The sequence below is a fragment of the Rhinolophus sinicus genome, chromosome 15, assembly GCF_057876585.1.
Source record: "Rhinolophus sinicus isolate RSI-liver-muscle chromosome 15, RSI-T2T, whole genome shotgun sequence".
Taxonomy (NCBI): Eukaryota; Metazoa; Chordata; class Mammalia; order Chiroptera; family Rhinolophidae; genus Rhinolophus; species Rhinolophus sinicus.
The window spans coordinates 118555262-118577535 of NC_142515.1; the positions used below are offsets into that span (position 1 = coordinate 118555262).

The window sequence follows — 22274 nt, forward strand, 5'->3', positions numbered from 1 at the left end:
TTTAGCTCCAAATCACTATGACATATAAGCTCCATTTTGTTACAGATGGCATTAGAGTTCATGAAAGAAGATATTTCTATACCCCTGGTGCCTAGAACCGTGCTTGATACCTAATGGTGCTTAGTAAATAACTTGTAGATACACAAATGAATAAATGTTAACAAGAGTAGAAAACAAAAAACAACTGCCTGTATCTTCAAATGGGCTTGTAAAGTTCCTACCAAATTGATAAGGTCTGCTGCCCCAAGAAAGCTTTTCAAACAAGTCTTTACTATTACCTCGTAGTCTTGGCCACATTGCTTCAAAGGTATCACAGTACAAACTGCTCAGGAGCCCCTGAGGAAACCGTTTGCTCTCTGCTGTGGTGTTTACTTGTGAGCTGGCGGAGATAATACATAGTAGGAAATATTTGTATCTCTGGAAGATGTACTTCGGGATAAGTCTTTTTCAATCCTTGCTGTTCTTCGGTGTTAATGTATCTGCGAGAAGGAGACTCTGAATGGGAGAACTAGTGGTCAAACCTGGTGTCTGGAGTTGTCTTGTCAGCTGTGTGACGTTACTCAGGTTATCTCTGCCTCAGTTTCCTCATTCAGAAAATGCTATGTGTGCCCTAGGGTTGTTATAGAACTGAGTTCATTTATGTAAGCTGTGTGGCATAGTGCTTGCTCAGTATATAGTATGTCATCAACAAATGTTAACTGTTATTACATCAAAAACACCTTGTTTCCTTCAACGTGTGGAAAAAAAAAATTCAATCCTCAACAAACGGGTATTAAGTGTCCTCACCCCCCACCCATGTGCCAGCCTCTGCTCCATGTGCAGGAGATAGAGAAACAAGGTAATTGTCTGCTTTCATGGGCCTCAGATTCTGGAAGGAGAATTGGGAGATATATAAAATAAGATACATTATATGCTTGGCGGTGATAGTTCATATGAGGTGGCAGGGAAGGTCTCTGAGGGACACACCTGAAAGGAGTGAGGCAGGACCCTGGGAATAGAGCATCTGAACAGAGACGTTCCTGGCCTAAAAAAAAAAAGGGCGAGGCGGGGCAGGAGGCCAGCAAGCAGAGTGAATTGAATGAGGAGTGGTAGGAGGTGGAGCCAGTGAGTTAGAGGGGAGACAGGTCCATGGTGAAGACGTGGATTCTGCCCGAATGAGATGGGAACCATTACTGGGTTGTGAGCAGAGAATGGACATGACCTGACATGTGATTATGGAGGCTGATAAGTGCCAACATCTGCAGGTGAGTCAGCAACCTGCAGACCCGGGACAGCTGATGGTGTAGTTTAGTCCCAAGGACGGCAGGCTCAAGGCCCAGGAAGAACCAATGTATTTTAGTTCGAGTGCAGAGACAGGAAAAATCCGCTGTCCCAATATGAAGACAGTCAGGCAGAAAGGAGTCTGTCTTTCTTCCGGGATGGTCAGCCTTTTTGTTCTGTTCAAGTCTTCACCTGATTTGGCCCACCCCCACTAGGGAGAGCTATCTGTTTTACTGTCTAGTGATTTAAATGTTAATCTCATCCAAAAACACTCTGACAGAAACACCCAGAATAATGTTTGACCAAATATCTAGGCAACCTATGGCCCAGTCAAGTTAACACATAAAATTAACTACCACAGAGAAGGCTCAGCAGATTTGGACTGGAAATCAAGTTTTGCTTTGGACATGTTAATTGGAGACATTTATTAGACCTCAAAGGAGAGATGTGGTTAAACGACTGGGTGTAGAGAGACCAGTGTCCTTGAGACACAGTATTGTCTTGTCCCCTTGTACATCCCATATGCAATATGAAATTCCTTGTGTTTACATTGACTTTAATTGACTCTGCCTAATTATTAAGATTAAATTGCTATTTTACTGACACTTATTTAGCTGTATCAGAACCATTCCTCCTTACGACATCGTGGCTTCTCACTTTTCTGTACCTCCGTCATTGCTGTTTTATCTTTCTGGATGTCCTCTCTTCATCTGTCTACCTGGAAAATACCCTTTTAAGATTCATGAGATGGTATCACCTCCTTGAATCATTTTCTGACTCATTTAGCAAACGTCAGACTATGGACATTCCCATTCTTTCTTCTCTTTAGATTCTCCCTCTTTTCCTTTCGTCCTTTCTTTCTCTACTTTTTTTCTTTCTAGAAAATAGAAAGTTTTCATTTTCACACACACACACACACACACACACATATATATATTACATATCTATACATATGCAATTAAAGCAATACAGAAAAGAATAAATGATACTAAAAAGCACCTAAAATCCCAGAGTAATAATGTTTAACTACCTTTCTAGAGTCTGCTAGATTTACATACACAAAATCACATAATTTTATAAGAGTACTTTTTTCTTTAAGGAGGGCACAGCTCACAGTGGCCCATGTGGGGATTGAACCAGCAACTTGGTGTTATTAGCACCATGCTCTAAACAACTGAGCTAACCGGCCACCCTACAAGAGTATTTTTTATATAACTTGATTTATAACCTGCTTTTTAAAATCAACAATATGTCATGAAGATCTTCTAATGTCAATCAACATAGCTTAATATGACTCATTTTAACAGTTGCTTATTTGAGTGTATGGATATAAAATATACTTTATTTATCCCATCCCACAATAGTGGCTTTCAGTTGTTTTTCACTTTTTTTGCTATGATAAATAATATAATGATTCATGTGTAGTTTTACATGAGTCTATTTAATTATTGCATATATTTCATTTGGATATAATGTAATTTATTTAATCAGCCCCTAGTTTATGAATATCTCAATCATACCCCCCTACATACACACACACACACACACACACACACACACACACACACGTACACATACACACACACATACACGAGCACACAACTGAAAGAATGGAAGGAAGGAAGGAAGGAAGGAAGGAAGGAAGGAAGGAAGGAAGGAAGGAAGGAAGGAAAGAAAGGAGGGAGGGAAATGTAGGGTAAGGGAGAATTATTGGCTCATATAACTGAAACTTCTAGGCCATCCCGGCTTTAGGGTCAGCTGGATCCAGGGCAGAAATGGTATCATGAGGACCATGAGTAGATTTTTACTATTTTTCTCTGCGTTGGTTTTATTTTCAAACAGGCTTTGTCCATTGTATCAAAGCTGGACCCAGGCAGCTGCAAGCTTATATCCTCCATCCATGATTTCTGGATGAGAAAATGTTTCTTTTCTGGTAGTTCCAGTGAAATTCCCAGAGATAGCTTTAATTGGACCAGCCTGAGTCACATGCCCATCTTTCAATCAATCACTGTGGCCAAGAGGAAGGTGATCTGGGTGACCAACATGCCGCTGGAACCAGGGACGTTTCAGTCTCCCTGCCCTCTGCAAACTTCATGGGATGCGAATGTAGGTAGGGGGGTTCTGAAAAGATCGAAAGGTATTCTGTTACCAGATGATACAGGCGCGGTAATTGAGAAGCCAAAAACAACAATACCTAAGGTGGATTAAATATATATATATATATATATATATATATATATATATATATATATATATATAAAACAATGCTTTTGTGTGAAAAAAGTTTTTGATGACCACAAGTCTGTGTAACATTGACCTATAAGATGTCTATGGTTTGAACTTCATTTTAACCAACAGATGCTGCACTGTTTCTACTTTAAGGCTGAGTGACTCCTGCCCCTCGCCAATCAGCCTTGTCTTCTTCTTCTTTTGCAACATCTGTCAGTTACTCATCCACGGATGGTGAGCAGAAGAATTGAATCAATGAACTTCCACGATCCTAGGCAGCCATTGCTTCATGCCTGTGCCACGGGGATGGTCCTATGGCCGCTGAGGTATCACAGACTTTTTACCTCTCCCACGCTGAAGATTTACACAGAATTGGTAGAAAGAGGTGCCAAAGAAATGAAGGGCATTGCAGCCAAAGCTGAGACTTTTCTTTGGAATCGCATGGGCCCTAACACACTGTCCCTAAAATTGTTGCATTTCAAATTAGATTATTTCCGGCCTCACTAACAGCCAGTGTATAACCAGAGGCATGACTGGACCACGGTATGTGAATGACCTGAACAGGTGTGTCATTTGAAATCACTTTGGCATTTGCTGAAAGGAGAAACTGAGGGTGGCGGAAGAGCCTAGCTCACTCATAGCTGTCTCCTCTGTGCAGTCCCCTGCGTCATACCCCCTCAGTAAGACGAAAACCCTGTGGCACCAGGACACACCCTCCTTGGCAGTAGTCAGATTATCACCCATCTACTTTTGCGTGACTCTAGCGCCTCGCAAACCCCGCCCATCACTACACCAGGCGGATAATCCTGGGGATCCTTCTGAACCTGCTCAGTACTCCTACTGGAGTGCGAGAAAATGCCGTTTTCTCCATCTCATCACACACTTGGTTGGACCATCCTTAAACCTGCCCAACTCAGAGGAATGAAGAAAAAGGTGAGGGACCTGAGGACATTAAGCAAGTGGGTCATTAAACTTTGGAGCCCAACTTAACCAATCCGGAGTCGATGTGACCCAGGGTTTCGTGACATCTAGGAGAGAAGACTGAGATGGTGCGTGTGACGGAGGGTGGTGAATGAGGGGAGGAGAAAGGGAGAGTTTCCCGCCAAAACAAGACGATATAGAACTATTTACAGACTTTCTTTTTTTACCTGTGGAACCATTTATTCAAAGGGAATCTTGCTGTATATTGAAAAAGAAGGAGGTTGAGTTGAACAGGGGCCAAGACTCAACCAATTCCTCTCCCACCTACAACAGCCTCTCAGGCCCCTCCCAGAAGATTCTTAGGGCTCAGCGTGGCTTAAAAACCGCTGACCTAGACTGTCTACCAGCGTAACAGTGAAGAACGCAGCTTGCTCAGAGACAAACTGAAGTTGCCTAGGCTTTGTTCCAATGTTTAAAAGGGAGCTCGCAGCTGAGGAACAGACAATATCAAACCATTAAACAGATACCTTTGGGGGATTTTTCATCAGACAATGAAAGTGATGCTTTGTGTTCTTAAACTGTTGTGTCTTATTATTTTAAAACTTTCCAATGGCACAATTATACCGTTAACATAGGGGTGTAATTCTAACTAAGTTTAGGGTAACTGTATTTTCCAATCCCCTTCTTACTAGTTTTGTTTTAACTGTGACACACCTTTCCCTATCCCTCCCTCAAACCCTGGTCAATCAAGGGCTGACTATACTTCTCTTACGTTAGCCTGCTTTGTATTACTTACATTTCCTTCTCCCCACTAGATAATTAAGCTGCCTTGGGGAGGAAAATGTTTCTGTTCAAGTATGCATCCCTTGCATCTAACACAGGACTCGTCAATCGTCAATAACTATTTGCTGAATGGATGACAATGGCAGCAACAGAATGGTTACAAGGCCCCTACAACAGCCACAAAACAACACAAAGGGGAATCCAGACACGTGTGGAAGACAGAAGCTTTGCAGCAGGTTTGAATGCAAGTTATGCAAAGCCTTTAAGACTTCATTCTCTCATCTATAAAATGGGGGTGATAATATGGTGGGGTTATGTCTTTCTCAGGTATGCAGTTGTAATTACCTTTAAAAGCTTACATCATCCATGGAGTAAAAGAAGTACATATGGCCTGGTATATTCCTCTAATGACCCTTAGCAGCTCCAAAATAGTTCTTATAAGCACAGATGAAGAGATGAAGTAGATAGAATATATATACAAAAGGTGCCCAAAAATGTATACACATTTTGGAAAAGGAAAAAACTGCATTAGTTGTAATACTCAATATATACCGATCACGAAAGATGAATACAAGTCACGTTTGACTTCTGCAATTACAAGAGGTGCTCAAAGTGGTTACCATCAGCGTCCAGACACTTCTGATGACGGCGAACTACTGCTTGAGCAACATTGACCAAAGTGTCCACTTGTATACATTTTTGGGAGCATCCCTGGTATATATGTGTGTATACACACACACGCACAGAGAGTATATAGTTGAATTCACATTAAAGGCATATTTGGGCCAACTCTGGTTTACGTGGTTGAGGTTACGGTTAGGGTTGTTGGGGTTACGGTTAGGGTTGTTGGGATTATTGAGTTGGTTAACATGTAGAGAAAGCCTTGCCATGTGTAATATCTGACACATGGCCATGGGTAGACCTTAAACGTGAGTCCCTTCCTCCTGCAGACAGATAGCAGTGAGAGAATCTGTAAGAGGTTGGCCCGACTCTATCTGCCTGTCTTCTCCCCTGCACCTCTCCAAGACAATGTATAGAATCCCTCAAACACCCGAGAAACAGCATTTTGAAATATCAATCACATCTGACTAATGATTTTCTTATATTGCATTCGAGTATTAATAGTTTCTGTAGACTGGCCCCACAGTAGGCGTCTCCTCAGGCACCACTGTCCAGGACTGGTCCCAACTCCCTTCCCAACTTTGTAACTGAGAAATTGTGAATTATTCACTCTTTCATTTTACCCATTCCCTAAACACAGTGACAGGGCTCTGTGATGCCAGGCCTTGGGTTATGTCCAAACACCAGTAAAGCACAAGTGAGAGTTAAACAAGTGCAGACAGTTGCAGGACGATGTGATAATGTAAGTGCCAAGACAGAGAAATGTTCACAGTTCTCAGAGCTCGGAGAGTGGGTCTGAGGGAGGCGTGGACGAAGACTTCGTTCTGGAAGGTGACACCTGAGCCAAATCCCTTCTAGACGCTGCGGCACTAGGCTTCTATTAAAGCGAGGTCTGGGGAAAACGCCGTATTTTCCGTTCCATAGAAATGTAGACTCTTAAAATGAAAAGGAATCTTAGGAGCTTACTCCCCTATGTCATGTTCCTTTCAACAGTGTGCTCTCTGGGGTTAGAACCCCTGAGTTAAATTTGGACTCTGCCACTTTTAATCTGTGGTTTGGGGTACGTTCCTTACACTTTCTTGCCTCAGTTTCTTAACCAGTGAAGTGGGGGTGGGCTAATAATAGAACCTGGAATAGAGCAAGTGTTCAATGAATGTTGACCATTAAAATTATATCCACGCTTTTGCTGATCTTCAGTAAGTGCTTATAATAAGAAAGTACAATGATTCAGTGTTTGATTATTTGTTAAATGACTGTTCCTAAAGTTAAAAGTTTGACTGCTGATACGCCTCCAATAAATACAAGGTTTTTAAAATATTTCCTCCAAATTTCGGAAGCCTTCACCATCATACATGGAAGCTAGACCTGGTTCAAGGCCGGTTCCTTATTACATCAAATGATTTAGCACTGAGAGTAGAGGTATATGTGAAACAGAATGAAAGGCCTTTAAAATTTTTGTCCGCCATGGACTTCAGATAACCTTTCTCCTAATAACCATAAAACTATTATATATATGTATTAAAATACATGAATAAGAAAATAAACTCCATTGATTCATATGCCTCTCAAAATTTATGACATGGTCTAGGGCTTGGTAAACCCGTTCTTAATAAAAAGTGAAAATTAGTAATATAAACAGGGTCTTGTTAGGGATATTTAAATACTTAAGGAAACAAACTTTCAAAACACTGCTAGTCCACAGGGGATGTCACCTACATACATTTGGTTTACTAGGGTAGAAGGAACTCATTAAAATAGCTCCAAGAGGCCAGTAATGGTTAGACTAGACAGAGTACATGCTTCAAAAGTAATGAAACTCTATCTTTAAAGATATTACATAATTAAGATTTTCGGTTTAATAAATCCGACCTTTCCCCTTAATAAAGAGGTTTTACTATACAGAGATAGGTATAAATATTAGGTGCAAAAATAATTGTGGGTTTTGCTATTTTTAACCTTTTAAACTGCAATTGTTTTTGCACCAACCTAATACAACATAGTCAAAGTACTAATACCGAAAAGACTAGTCCAATTCACCCGTCTGGGATTTTTGCCTTTGTGGTGCTACTTTCCCACTGCTTACAGGTCACAAGTCATCCCATCCAGTTGAGGTTGGGGATGGGCCGTGAGCCTGAAGTGCTAGTTAGTGATTCTGGTACTTAGGCAGAGCGGAGAGTCAGGGGGTGTGGTGTGTCACAGACTACCTGCCCAGGCAATTGCTGTGAACTTGAGTGGATTTACAACTGCCTTCGATTTTCACTCTCCTACACCGCGCTTTCTACAGTGTTTCATTCTGTAGGACCTAACAGCATTTTGGCAATGCTAGGTTAAAGAAAGTTAAACATGCTTCGCTGCACGATTTCTGGTAGCCTTCAACATGGTAATGAATGTTTGAGAGAGAGAGATGGTACAGATCACTTCCTCAACTTACTTGGCTCAGAAGCCTTTCTGGTGAAACAGTTTATAGGACCAGGTTCTTCAGAACACACTCTAGAAAACACTAGAACAATACATCTGCTGCATGGCCAAAATAAAAAATGTAAATCAGCTTTTAATCCTTTCAACGGCAGCATAGTCCCAACGTTATAGTCTAAACTTCTGGATGACCTTGAACGATCTGGTTCCTGCTTATCTCCCCAGACTCAGCCTCGTGTCTCTTCAGACTCCCTCACACCCACACTCCTGTGAGAGGAAACTATTGGTGGATCTGTTGAACTAACAGGCCTCAGGACCTTGCTCTGGCTGTTTCCTACCTGCCCACAGCATACCTGCCACCAACCTTTGCTTCGCTTACTTCTACCCCATTTTCAGAGTGAGTTCTGGAGACGCTTTCTGAGACCTCCAAGCATGCACTCCAAACCTCTTTTATGTGTTCCCATCACTGCATCTCTTGCCCTGAGTCTGGTTGGCCATCACTGAGGTTGGGACTGGGTTCTCTACGCTGTTCTGCTGTATTCCCACCGCCTATCACAGGTACCTGGCACTCATAACTATATCTGTGGAATTATTGAAGTGACAGCTCTTGCTCCACAGTTGAGGGCACAGCCCACTGCTGCTAGTAATTCAGGACTGCCTGGGCCCACTCTGTGGGCATATATAAAGGTTTGTTTACCCATAGGTAGGTAGCAAAGGGTTTCTACTCTACCTAAGTCACCAAGTATTTGTAGGGTACAATTACGAAGCCAGTTCTATTGACCCACATTAATAAGGAAGCAGAAGTGGCACATACACTGGAGTTTAACACAAAGACCTTTTTCTTGACACGGGGACACTGGGCCCTATCAGATGGACTTGGGAGCGTGATGCAGTGTTGGCCTAAAGAAAAGGGTATCTAGTTCAGCAACTTAGAACTTCCAACTGTGGCTCAGAGCCAGAGCTTCAGGACAGCCTCGTACAGGTACTGATGCAGCAAGCCCTCCTTCTTTGGCTAGGTATGGCTTCAGCCACATAATTTCTTTCTCATTACTGCTATGACATGTCAGCTTTCTGTGCCATCCTCGAGCAACAGCACTGATGATATGTGTGTAGCTCTGATCTGGAAGTTTTGCTCCACAGCGGGCTCATGTAAAAGACAATGGTCACGCCATCAGAGTGCTTGGTAGGCAGAAGAGACTAAAATTGCTTCCCTAGAACTTGGGCTTCTCTATGACTTTCAAGGAGTTCTTTAGGATGGTGACCAACAAAGCCGGCAACCTTGCAAGAATGTGTCATGAGAGTCCACAAGTAACCAGTACACAGGCCTCTGCTTCTTCTAAGGTCACTGGAGTTGATTAATATCTCAAATTCAGGGTGACTTGCCTCTGTTGATCAAGACCCAAGTCGTCTTCACTTCCTGTGTCTTTCTTATGCTCATCCTGCCCCATTAGGATGGGTTTTCCGACCTCAAGTATGTCACCGTAGAGGACTGCACAGGTCAGTTTCCTCCAGGATTCTTCTCGCATTGGCCACCACAGTTTTCTAGTCCTTCCTTTCCTCACATGTTGGTATTAAGAGCTTGTGGCTGCCACTCCTACCCTCTTGATGAAATAAAAGATGTGTGTGTGTGTGTGTGTGTGTGTGTGTGTACATATATCCATGAACCGTGCACACTCATGCACTAAACTCGGGCAGCAAACTATATTGCGGCCGTTCAAGAAGAGCTCCATTTGTCATTGGGGAGCTCTGGGGTAAAGCCACCAAGTGTGCTCCTCCTCTTGCTGTTCCCCCAAAGAGAAGAACGCAAATTCTTGTGTATTTTTGGTTTCCCTTCATGATAGGAGAGGTAAACATCTTGGTGGGAATGCATGTTGCTGCTCTTGTATTTTTTTTTTTTCAGCATGGCAAACTCTCAAATAAAGATTAAATTCAGAGTCACAAGAAAAAGCTAGAATTAGGACCCAGGTCTCAAAACCAAAGACCCAATGTTCAAGACCCTCAAACTTGCTTCCTCTGTAAATCAAATTGTAGTCTTGTGTGGGTTATGTAGGTTGATGGGGGTAGGAGGAGGAACAAGAATCATGCCATGGTGAAGAGAGAGCAGAGTGAATGCAGTTACACCTTCCTCCACAGTGAAACCATGTGTTTCCTGAATTAATAGAGATATTTAGTGAATATGTTAAAAAGACAAAGGCCACTTTGTGAAGTCATAATTTTTTATAATTTTCTCTATGTTTTTATGATCTGATCTGACTCCTTGCTGTAGAACTAATTCAGTATAATTTTCTAACTTGGAGGGGCTATCATGATGCAGAAGGCTGTGTGTTAACTCACTAACCCTGTGAAAAAGCATGACAACTTCAGTGCAAGATACTCTCCCATATTGGTTTCACTCCTTAGAGGTAACCTCACACCACATTAATCAATATTTAGCTTCCCATTTTATCATGTAATCCAATGGATGTTAAAGATATAGTTCACCCTATAGATCTGATTAATTGAAGAAAAATATAGCTTCTTATTGCTGACATTATGAGGTTAGAAATAGCATCCCATGCTAATCTGCAATGCCAAGAAATGAAGATGGTTTAAATCAGATCTCATGACTAATGCATGAGATCCAAAGTTCTTTTATTCCTGGCTATTTTAGAAAACTGGGGTGTATTTTTTACCCTAAAAGCTAATTCTATAAGATTTATTGAGCTAATACAAAATGCCTTATTATTAACAGCACACAATCAAGATTTTGTCCTACTAATGATCACAGAAACATTGTTTCTCCATTTTAATTTTTTAAAAAAATTATGCAATGGGTTATGTCCAGACTCAAGGGTATTATAGTTGATCCTTAATTGTTGTTATTGTTTTTTTAAATAGTCAATATCTGGAAAGATGGAAAATTTAGATTGCTTTCTGTTGTCACTATCCCATTTTAATTGTATTTGTGAATTCATTTAAACAGAAATATGTCTAGCAATAAAGTAAGCCTTTATTTTTGCTTGTTTTTGTTTTGGTCATGACAAACTGTGAAATGCTGTGCTTTTCCTATAGTTCTAGTCCAGGAAATCTGCAATCTTTCCACTTTATTTATGAAGGACCCTTAGTTACCGCTGTCATTAGCACCTAGTGTTCAAAACAGTCTGTTAAAATGTACTGCTAGTCTCACCTCCAAGTCCCTGCTTGCTTTATTTTAATTTTTTTCCAAGGGTAAGTAAAATAATAATTGTCTTAATAACAACAATCATTATGTAGAGCAAATTAAATAATATTCCAAGTTTCTTTGGGTGCCTACTTCTTTTTATTCAGAATTCGGCATCTGTGTGTGAAGACTGGCCTAGAGTTTGAACAAGTGTCCATAAGCAGGGTTATTACTAGCGAAGTATTACCTGGGTTTTAAAGACAAGTCACTCGTTTGCCTTTTTCTTTCCACATGGATAGGGATGACAGACGACTACTGTGAAGCCTCAATGTTTCCGCCTGCTCATCACAGTTCTGCAATATAATGCATAAATGTATAACAACAACTTGGGCTCGCTTGATAACCCCGCTCGGAATAAGGAAATCCAGCCAGGCGCTTCCATGTGCCCCCGCCCACCTCCGCGCGTACACATGCGCGCGCGCACACACACACACACACACTCACACACACACACACTCACACAGAGTTCAAAAGTTGATTCATTCCCAAGATCCTCCAGAGTCTTTCTTTTTCTCCTTTCTGGCAGCTCCGACTTGCCAGTTTGGGTAGTAGTGAGCTTGGGGGCGTGGGAGGGGCGGGGAGCGCGAGGCGAAGGAGGAGGGAGCCCCGTGCTGGTGCGTGCCGCGCCCGCTCCTGCCGGGTGAGAGTCCGGGCCGGGTTTTGCGCCGTGTCGCGGGGCTCGTCTCACGGCCTCCAGCCGCCGCCGCTGCCGTGTTTACTGAGCTCGCGCGTCCTGATATCACTCCGCTGGCATGGAGGAGGAGGAGGAGGTGGAGGAGCGAGAGGAGGAGGAGGAGGCGGCGGCCGCGAGCAGTTGATCATTGTGATGGTGGCAGGAGCAGCGGCGGCAGCGGCAGCCCAGCCGAGCGTTAGGGGCTGCTCTCCGCGCGGCGTTTTGCAAAGGACTTCACCGATCTACTTTTGCAGTCGCCTCGGACTGTCCATGTGTTTACTTTCCCCAGCCCGAGGATTCGATATCTAGGTTCCTGTGAAATGCAACTGAGCAGCCAAAGTACTTTGAGAACACGGGGCGGCATAAACACCAAAACTTTTTTGTGGAAGGAAAATGCAATAAGCAAGCTTGCCGTTTTCCGATGCGGTGTGGAGTGAGTGTGTGTCGCGCGTGTCCGCACTGGAGGCATATGCTTGTGTGTGTACATGGGGTGTGCTTCTCGGTACGTAGGGAGAAAATGCTTGCCAACCACCGGAAATCTCCTGGAATTTATTAGAAAATAATGGATTATAAAAAGAAGGCAGGCGAGGAGCGGATCTCCTCCTGAGTTGCAACCCGATTTGCTGCTGGCTCAGTTTGTTGTGATTCTTTTTGTTGATAGGTGTCTGATGGCATTCTGATCCCCTCTTTTTTTCTCCTTGAGCTTTACAGTTTTAAAAAAAGGGAAACAAACAAACAAAAAAACCTACCCCAAAATCTCTCCCCCTTTTTTTCGCCCCGTCGGGATCGTTGTTTCCATCCATGTGCTTGCGTCTCCCCCGCGTTCCACTTAAACTATTTTAATCCTTGGACCCAAGGAGGAGGCTGATAGGGGGGTGGATAAAAAAAGTTCTTCCAAAATAGTGTGCCCGGGGAGCAGGATGGGGGATTTCGCAGCCCCCGCTGCTGCCGCGAATGGCAGTAGTATTTGCATCAACAGTAGCCTGAACAGCAGCCTCGGCGGGGCCGGGATCGGTGTGAATAATACTCCCAATAGTACTCCAGCTGCTCCGAGTAGCAATCACCCGGCTGCTGGCTGCGGCGGCTCCGGGGGCCCCGGCGGCGGATCGCCGGCCGTTCCCAAGCACAGCACCGTGGTGGAGAGGCTCCGCCAGCGCATCGAGGGCTGCCGGCGGCACCACGTCAACTGCGAGAACAGGTACCAGCAGGCTCAGGTGGAGCAGCTGGAGCTGGAGCGCCGGGACACCGTGAGCCTCTACCAGCGCACCCTGGAGCAAAGGGCCAAGAAATCCGGCGGCGGCACCGGCAAGCAGCAGCACCAGAACAAACCCCAGCAAGATGCGGAGGCTGCCTCGGCGGAGCAGAGGAACCACACGCTGATCATGGTGAGGGCGCGCTGGCAGTGGGCATGGGGCGCGCGCGCGCGTGGGGGGGCGTGGAGCTTCTTACATGGGGGACGAGGATCTGATTTGCACGGTGGGTGAGGTGGACTGAAGCCGAAGGGTGAATGTGAACTTTTCTGAGGGAAAAGCTGCCGTTGCCGCTACCTGTTAATCTGTCAGGGTTGTCAGATTTGGGGAAGAGGGGGCGAGAGGGGAGAAGCCAGTCACGACTGCGAGGGGCGGAGGGAGCCTGGAGGAGCGGTGGAGAGAGGCACTGGAAAAGTTTTTTTCCTCCCTCTCCCTTTCTTAGATACCGATTTGAAAGAGAGTGAACCCAGAGTTGAAACCTCGCTCCTCCTCTTCACCGCTCCCACCCCACCCCACCCCTCGTCGTGCCGCCTCGCGTCCCCAGATCTGTCCCCCTTCGCCCACCCCTCTCTGCACATCCGCCGGGTGCGGGGAGGAATTGATGCTGTCGCAGATTCTGGGCGGGCACCGGGCCCTCATCCCCGGGGAGCGGAGGGGGAAGCGAGAGGCGCTCGCCTCCTCTCCCCAACTCACCCCCTTTGGGCTGAGAAAGTCTGAGAGTTTTGTGAATGAACTTTGAAGTGGGTGAGAAGCGAACGAGGGTGCCTCGGAGCGCGCGTTCGCGGAAGCGCGCGCGGATGCGGGGCGCGGGTGCGCTCCTCCGACGCTTGAGACTCGGGGCTGGCCCGGCAGGTGGAGCTGCAGGGAGGGTCGAGTGTGCCGGGGGAGCGTGGGGGAGCGGCCCGGCGGGGGCGGGGGTGGGGGTGGGAGGGGAGAGCTGCGCCCTAAGCCTGCGCCGAGTCCCCGCCACGCAACTTCGCTGGGGATTGTGTCCCCTCCTCCCTTAAACTTGCAAGCACCGAGCTTTTTCCGTTTCGCCCCCCGCCCCGCCAACTTTCTGGGCCTGTCTAATCAGTCTGGAGGAGTGGACAGTAGCAGGGAGCTGAAAGAGGCTTAAATGGCTGGGTGGGTGGGTCCGAAGTAGGCTGAGCAGCCAATAGCTTAACTTCTCTGGGAGGAAGGGGCAGTTCCCACCCCCTAACCCTGAGGGTGGAATCCTTTCTCTTATCTCCTCTCTCCGGTTCTTGTACTTTCCTTTTGGGGTGGGGGAGGCCGGAAGCTCGAGAAAGGTGTCTGCAGCCCCTTCCCCCCACTCGCCGCCCGGGTCAGTGCGGCGTGTTGTGTGCGGGGCCCGCCGGGCGGTGGGAATCGGGGAGCGCGGTGCGCCTTCTGTTTCCCTGGCACACCGCACCTCGATCGGCGGCGCAGGGCCCGGCGCGGGAGGCCCTCGCGGGGTGCGGTTGACAATCGCGCACTTCCCGGGTTGGGTCCTCGGCGCCGAGGGTAGTACCCGTACCGCCGCGGGCTTGCGCCGGGCGCTCCGGCCGGCACTCGGTGACAAAGAGCCGGCTTGGGGGAGGGGAAGAGGCGAGGCCTCGGCGTTCGCTCTCCACCCTCTCCGCCTCCCCCGCCCCGCACGTGAAGAGGAACAATTTGTTTATCTTGGGCTTCAAGAATCCTGCCCTCCTCCCGGTTCTCCGAAGCCGCCCAGCCCCTCCTCCCTCCCTTCCCTCTCGGCGCAATCCGGCCCAGTCCCGCCCGCAGCACCTTCCTCCCCCTCCTCTTCCTCCTCCTCCAGCCCGCCTTCCCCTCCCTTCAGGGACGCGTCCGTGGGGGAGGGAGCGGGAAACGCTTTGTCCGCCTCGCGGCCCAGCTCTGCCCTGGAGGCCGCGGGCTGGGAGGGGCGCGGCGCCCCGCGGCCCTGCCCCCGCCGGCCCCGCGCGCGAAGAAGAGGCGGACTCGGTTTTGAGGAAGAACGAGTGTCACGGAGTCAGGGAGGGCGGTTCTCGCTTACAAACAGGAAGCCGAGAAACCACTGGCACACTGTAGCTTTTCTGATTGTACCCGGAGGCGGGGCCGGCCCTGCATCTTGACTATCTCCAGCGCCCTCCTGGTACCTCGTTCTCCCCGCCCCCCTCGCGCCCTGCGGTGGATTGGGCGACTCACTTTGTGAATCTTAAGGTTGAAGCAGGATTTGAAAGGCACTCTACGCCGCCTGTTCATGTGTTTGTACACCCCACGCGCACGGGTGGCGTAGAAACGGGCTTTCGTGCGGCTCCCAAATCTTAGTCCCACGGAATCTCCCCAGACCTTTCGGGAGGGAGGGCTGCTGCGGCCTGACCTCGCCAGCTGGGCACCGCTGGAACAAAAGCCAGCGCAGTTCCCAGTACCTTGCCGCTTTTCGTCGCGGACAACAGCAGTAGAGTTTGCAATTAAAAAGTTTTGGTGTTTGGGTTGTGTTCTCCAGGGTGGCACACTCCGGCTCTCGGAAGGGTCTAGGGGAGGATGTGGGGTGCGCACGCCTGGGTTCTCATACAACCGCAGGTGGAGCAAGCCCAGGATCCTGATGTTACCTGGAAGGAGGTAGCAGGCCGAAGCCAGAGCTTACTTTTGAAAATGAAAAGATACTCCTTACTTGAATGGACGTGACATGAACTAAATTTCATAGTGAATCCCAGTTTAGCAAGTTAGCAGACTTGAAAAATGACTGCCTGAAATTAAGTTTTTAAATGTTTTGTGACAATTTAGCTTTTTATTAGACTGATGTAAACGCCAAGGCCGTGTGCAGAATAGTATATTCTAGCTTCAAATGCATCTCCCACTGATACCAGCGGGAAGTATGTGTGATGAGTGTAATGAAAAGAAACAGCCTTAAATCTAAAACAAAGAGTTGCATGTAAATTCTATGTACCAGAAAAAGGAAAGTTAAAAAAAAAAATTGACATCATCCTCTACAAGTTATTTCTTTCTTGAAAACTAATTAGTTTAAAAATTCACACTCATCCCTGAAATGAAAGGATATCTTAGCCTGTGCATGAGATGAGATAAAGTCTTGAAAACAGGTTGCAAAGAAAATGTTGACCTTGGTTTTCTTGAATTTGCTGCGGGATTATAGTTGTGCTCTGGTGGGGCATAGAGCAATTATATTTAGTTCTCAGACTGGACCCTCTACTTGGAAAGCCCTAAAGGAAAGCAATAATCAACCAGAGCCAAATAATAATAATGATGATGATAAAAAATAAGGACATACAGGATTCTTTTCTGTTTCATTGCTCTTGTTTACCTTTGTAGGGCCAATATGTCCAAAGTACCAAAATTCGATTAGTTCTCTTTCTACCTGGCTTGGGTTAAGAAGGCTGTCTAATCAGGGCTTTACCTGTTTTGATTTGTTTTCTTATCTTACACAGCTATAAGCATAGGCATGAAAAACAAAAACAAACAAGCAAACAAAAAGCAGGCTGGGTGAGGTGAACTGAAAATCTTCCTAGGCTCCAGACTGCTGGGAGGGGCCTGGGTTTTGTGTGGTCTCTAAGCCCAGCTAGAGAGCTGGGAGCCAGGCCTGGGTTTGAAGCTGCATTATCTCAGAGGGAGTTCTGGATGTGTAGTCAAGTGATCCCCCCCCATCTTCCCTACACTGTACGTATACAGAAATATCCCTGTCCCAAGATTTGTAGGTGAATATTATTGATTTCAACTATTAGAGAGTCTCAGTTGAAAATGTGCCTTTTCCTAAAATAGTTTTAATTATTTGTGGTAACAGGAGATATTGTTCATTCTGTGTACTTGGAACTGAAATCCTACTTACAATTTTCAGGTATATTCCAATCGACAAATTTCATTTTCAAGCCAAAGACAGATTGACTTGACAAACCTATGTATAATCATTCAAGCATCCCAAAAAGTATGACAGTGCAATCTTCAGAAATTCAAAATGGTGGTAGTCTGCCTTGACCCGGATAAATCCCATGTTTTCACGACCTTTTCACTAAACAGCACCATCATAATTTTCAGAGCATGCTTAATTTATATATAGCTGACAGACTGCATAAATCTAGGTGATTCCTGCCCTGAAAAGTTTATCACATAAAGTTCATTTGATAATAAGTGTATTAATTACTGAGTATTGGAAAAAACTGCAGCCTATCCAGAATGTTCTCACCCATTCCTGGAAGAGATCCAGGTAATGTCTACATTTCAGTCCATCACTAAACCTCCTTATAAATGAATCTGGTTTCCCATTTCTTATCCTGTTGAAGGTATATTACTGGCTCTATATCCAGGGTTTTGGGCAAGCTTGTAATGTCAAACCATTTCTTAATCTTTCCTATGAACCCTTGGGTTGGCTTCTGTTCTACTGCTATACTGGGTGGTAAGATTGACAGGTGTCTCTTGTAAAGCCCTCCATAGCCCACACAGGTGTGTCTTCAGTTTGTGAAAAACTTTTTGAAATTTTTCTGTGCTTCACAAGTGTTTGTCTTTTAATTCTCAAGAAGCATTTTGTTTTGTTTTGTTTTTTAAAGTTCCAGTACATATGTATTTATGTTCTTTGGTTATGGCACATTTTATTTAATACTGGGCAGCCAGAGATCCGAAAAGTAGCAGCACAGTTAGTCATTCATCATTAATCATAATTTACAAAATGTGCTCAGATTGATTTAGTTCCCAAGGAAAGCTGAGTTTTCAGGTAGGTGGTATATGTAGCTCTTTCCATCCTGTCTCATTAGAATTTTAAGGGTAAGCTTTTCTGCTGCCTGAAAGGAGGAAAATAAACACTTTAGGAGCATGGTTTATTTTGTTATATCACTGTCGTGTTTGTTAATACACTGATATTTCTGTAAGAAGGAAAAGGATTTTAAGCATTAAAAGAGCAATAGAGTTATTTTCTAAATCCTTCTTTGAGACTAAAAGCCAACTGTTGCTAAAGAGGTTTCTTGACAGGGTTTTTCTATTTGAATGAGATAATGATGGGGTATCTTGATTATCTATCTATCCATCTATCTATCATCTATCTCTCTTTGCCTCTCTCTCCACCCTCAGTGCTGCTGCCATTGAAGGAATCTAGTATGAGAAACCATTTTACACATTGCATAGTAATTCTTGGAAGCATTTGAAGTACTTATGTTTTATTTAATGTCATTTATGGAATTTTATTTGTGATCAGGGCTCTATGTTTGCTAACTGTCCTGTACTGTGTTCTTGAGCTTAGGATGGCCAAATTCTGTCATCTTTTCCACCCATCATAGAGAACTGTGAAATCCAATAGCAAAGTCTTATAAACAGGAACATATTTAAAACTCAATCGCAAGATTTTCCTCATATCTGCCTTTTCACTCTCCCAGATAGCTTTGCATTTTTCACTCTGTTATTCAGAGCTGCTTATTGAGTTTTCAGCTCCTGTAGCTGTTTGATTTGGTTTTCCTTCCCCCTCCTGCTGCCAACCTTTTGGTCTTTTCACTGATCTTTAGCACCTTTGCCAAGGAGTGGGAAGAAGCAACAAGAAGAGAAATTTAATTTCGGTGCGTCCTACTCTCATAACTAATCAAACAATTGGGTGCGATACCATTTATTTTGGATTAATTATTGATTTGATTTTGCATAGCATTTACCCTTCATTAGCATAAATAATAGAAAATAGACTGAATTTTAAAATTTCATTCATTCCCTCAACAACATGGGTGCATAGTCCTTAGTGCTTCATAGAAGAAACTGCTAAATCACACTCTTGCATCCTAGACTTTGGCAGTATATATTCTCTGTAGGTTTTCAGTATTATTCTAGATAGGTTTAAGGTGATAACAGGTTTTTTGATTGTTTGCTTTTTTCTTCAGCATTAGGCTTGATGCCAATGACATCTCAACAGCTTCAGACTGAGTTTATCTCCCCTTCTCATGATGTTTTAAGTAAAATAATATGTTTTACTTTGCTGTTCTTTCAAACTAATTTGTCACTGGTTTCTGCTCCCAAAAAGCTGACCTACAGATGACTGTTTCAAAGTTATAGAATCCCCCAAATTACATTTTCATTAAAAATGCAGCAGCTTTTCAGACAGACATTCCCAAAATTCATGACTCATGTTTGTGAGTTGGAAGTGTAGCTTTCGAAAACCAGCTATCGCCAAGAACTGGTTTAATTAATACTTATTTATTTATTTATTTTTGGTGGGGGGTGATTAATATTTCTTAACTTAAAAAATGTTTTTGTGGGGGTGGCCAGTTGGCTCAGTTGGTTGGAGTTGGGTGCCAGTAGCACCAAGGTTGCCGGTTCGATCCCCGCATGGGCCACTGTGAGCTGCACCCTCCTTAAAAAAATAAAGTTTTTGTGTTCAAACCTAAGAAAAGTTAAAGAACTAAAGAAATAAGTTTGGATAAAATTACTCCGAAGATGGAGTTGAGAGCCTGCTGCATAATAAATACTCCAAGATTATTGGGTGCTATGTGAGAAGGAGCACACTTTTTTTTCTTTCCTTTTTTTTAAGTCTACCTGACTATTCTGTTAAGCAGTTGAGGGGCTTTTGAGTTGTCGATAAGCAACTCCATTTGGGAAAGAAACACAGCATTCCCTGAGGGCCAAGTACACACATGCACAGAAGAGAGAAATTACTATGGTGGCTCGGGTTTTCTAAGGCAAGCCGTGCATTCTCTTCTTGGGGGAATTGAATAAAAATCTCAAAAGGCTGGCAGTACTTCCTCTGACTTAAGGAAAGTGATTCCTAAAGAATAATTTAGACATTTGTTTTTAATTATATCGGACCTCCCATTGGTTGGAATGACCTTTCTGCTGAAGTAGAATCTTAAAATATGAATAACTAATACCGATCGTCCTTAGCAAGGGCTTAACAACTGTAGAAAATTGAAGTGAAGCATTTAATTTTTACCTAAGAACCTCCAGAATTTCCTTTCTAACTCCTTAAATCTCCATCCTGTTGCGTAGAATCTGGTTGTGTCATGTTTCCCGTTAGGAGCTCTTCAGCCTTAACTATAGAAGCGTTTACTTGTGCATGTGAAGATGTTATGAGGATACATTACTGTGTGTCTCTCCTTGTCTCTGAGAATCTCTTTCTCCACCTCCAGAAAGCTCAGGTCTGGACAGGAGCTTCTTGCCCCTCAAAGGAAACGACTGAAGTGCCCGGAGTGTTTGTGCAGATTCAACCTAGGTCGTAACTGACTCAAAAAGATTGCACAGCTCTAAAAAGACAAGCTCTGTAGTGCCCTTTACTCTCACAGTGGTTGGTTATATTTTCTTTGATTGTTTGGTAGATGCTGAAAGGAGCTCAGTGATTGAGAGTAAGTCTAAGGGGACTGGGGCCGAGTAAAGGGCTGTAAGGAACTCATGGTAAGTAAGGTAGGAGAAGCCAAAGGGGATGAGGATTTTTGCATCACCTGGAATGGGTGACACGGGACAGAGACGTGGCAAGCAGACAGTATCTTGCTGCCTTGGGAGTTTCCAGAGGTAAAGTATGCTTTTTGTCGTCTATCCTGAACCCGCAGACCTTACCAAAATGCAAATAATATGTATTTTACAGAGTCAGTAGTAATAGTGTTTGTACATGGGGGGGTGGGAATCATGTTCCTAAAATAGTTCCATGCTCTCTTAACTAATTACTATTGCCATTTGAGTGGATTTAGTATAGGTTTCCTTTAAATCAGTGATTTTCATTCGGTGGAGATTTTGCCCCTCCCCCCAGAACATTTGGCAACATTGGGAGACATTTTGGTTGTCCCAACTGAAGTGCTGAAGGGTCTAGTGAGTGGGGAGAAGCTAGACATCCTATCCTACAATGCACCCACGACAAAGAATGGCCTGGTCCAAACAGTAGTCTTGCTGCTGTTTGCTGAGACACCCTGCTTTAAACAAGGAGCTCCCCTAGAATGTTGAAAATACACAGTGGGGCTTTCCTCACAACTTTTCAAAACTCTCATTCCTTAACGGGGTGGAGAGAAGAAGAGGGGCTGCGATGCATGCCAGAGAGAGCGCCGGGGAAGACGGGAAAGGACTGCTGTGTTGCATTTTAGCTCCAGCCATGTGACAGGCTGGCTTTTCACTTCAGAATTGTCTGCCTCTGTCGTCTTCCTGGCAGGAAGGTGAATAGTCACCATTCTTTTTTACCTCACGGTGTGGTTGTTAGGCTCAAATGAATTACTGTAGATAGGTCAGGGTCCCAAAAACTTTATGGCGCTGTCCAAAAGCTAGGCCTGTTTTGGGGGATTACTTTCGTGTCGCTTAATTGTATGCCTTCTGCCCAAGTGCAGACTTAAAGTTGAGTGACTTGAGGCCTGTTTCACTCATGCATAAGCCAAGGTCTGATGCCTAGGTAGTGAGCGACTGCTTCACATCGGACCCTGTTTCTGGGCAATGGGCGTGGTTTCATGTTTCAGATTAGCTGTATGAAATAGTCTTTGTGGTTTAATGAGAATATGTTAACGGGGGTCATTAATAAACTAACATTAGGAAAATCCTAAGGGTGCTGAATAAACACTTTGTATCTTCTTGCACGCTTTCTCTAGCTATAGCTTTCTTGCATTGTTTTCTGTCACAACACTTATTTCATTATTTTTCAAATAAAATCACTTTGTGGTGAGGTAGAGAATAAGATGAAAGTACGGTTGTTAAAAATGAGGCAGATGACCGTCTTGCCTTCCCTGTTTGTGACCAGGTGACACTTGTAGCCCCAGGATCGTACCTTAGAGGAAATCAGACGAAGAGGAGAGCATTTAGAGAGAAGCAAGCAAGAAGGTGCAAGGACGTGATACCATGTCACATGAAGAACAGTTGGGAGACTTGGAGGCCTGCAGTCTGATTTAGAGGATGATAACATTGCTTTCTTAAAATATTCGAAGGGCTGTCATGTGAATAAGGGATTAGATGTGCTGCTTATGGCCTCAAGGGGATAAAGTTAGGACCGGTGGTTGGCAGTTACTATTAG

The 22274-nt window shown here is 44.6% G+C and overlaps 1 protein-coding gene and 1 long non-coding RNA gene across 3 annotated transcripts in view; one reads left to right on the top strand and one right to left on the bottom strand.

Moving 5' to 3' along the window:
• Positions 1-2882: 2882 nt before the first annotated feature.
• Positions 2883-12222, bottom strand: LOC141572754 (uncharacterized). The gene is made up of 3 exons (XR_012498212.2): positions 11889-12222; positions 11616-11721; positions 2883-3381 (listed from the first exon to the last, which is right to left on the bottom strand). It is a non-coding gene; the product is annotated as an uncharacterized LOC141572754 (long non-coding RNA).
• A 195-nt stretch (positions 12223-12417) lies between these two features.
• The window catches only part of MAML3 (mastermind like transcriptional coactivator 3), a 377351-nt gene continuing 367494 nt past the window's right edge, over positions 12418-22274 (top strand). The window contains exon 1 of one of the 2 annotated variants that reach the window (XM_074338491.2): positions 12418-13486. In XM_074338491.2, the coding sequence (XP_074194592.2) occupies positions 13022-13486 (465 nt within the window). In that variant the 5' untranslated portion in view covers positions 12418-13021. The remainder of the gene's footprint in view (positions 13487-22274) is intronic. The other variant, XM_019730802.3, reaches the window with a different exon arrangement.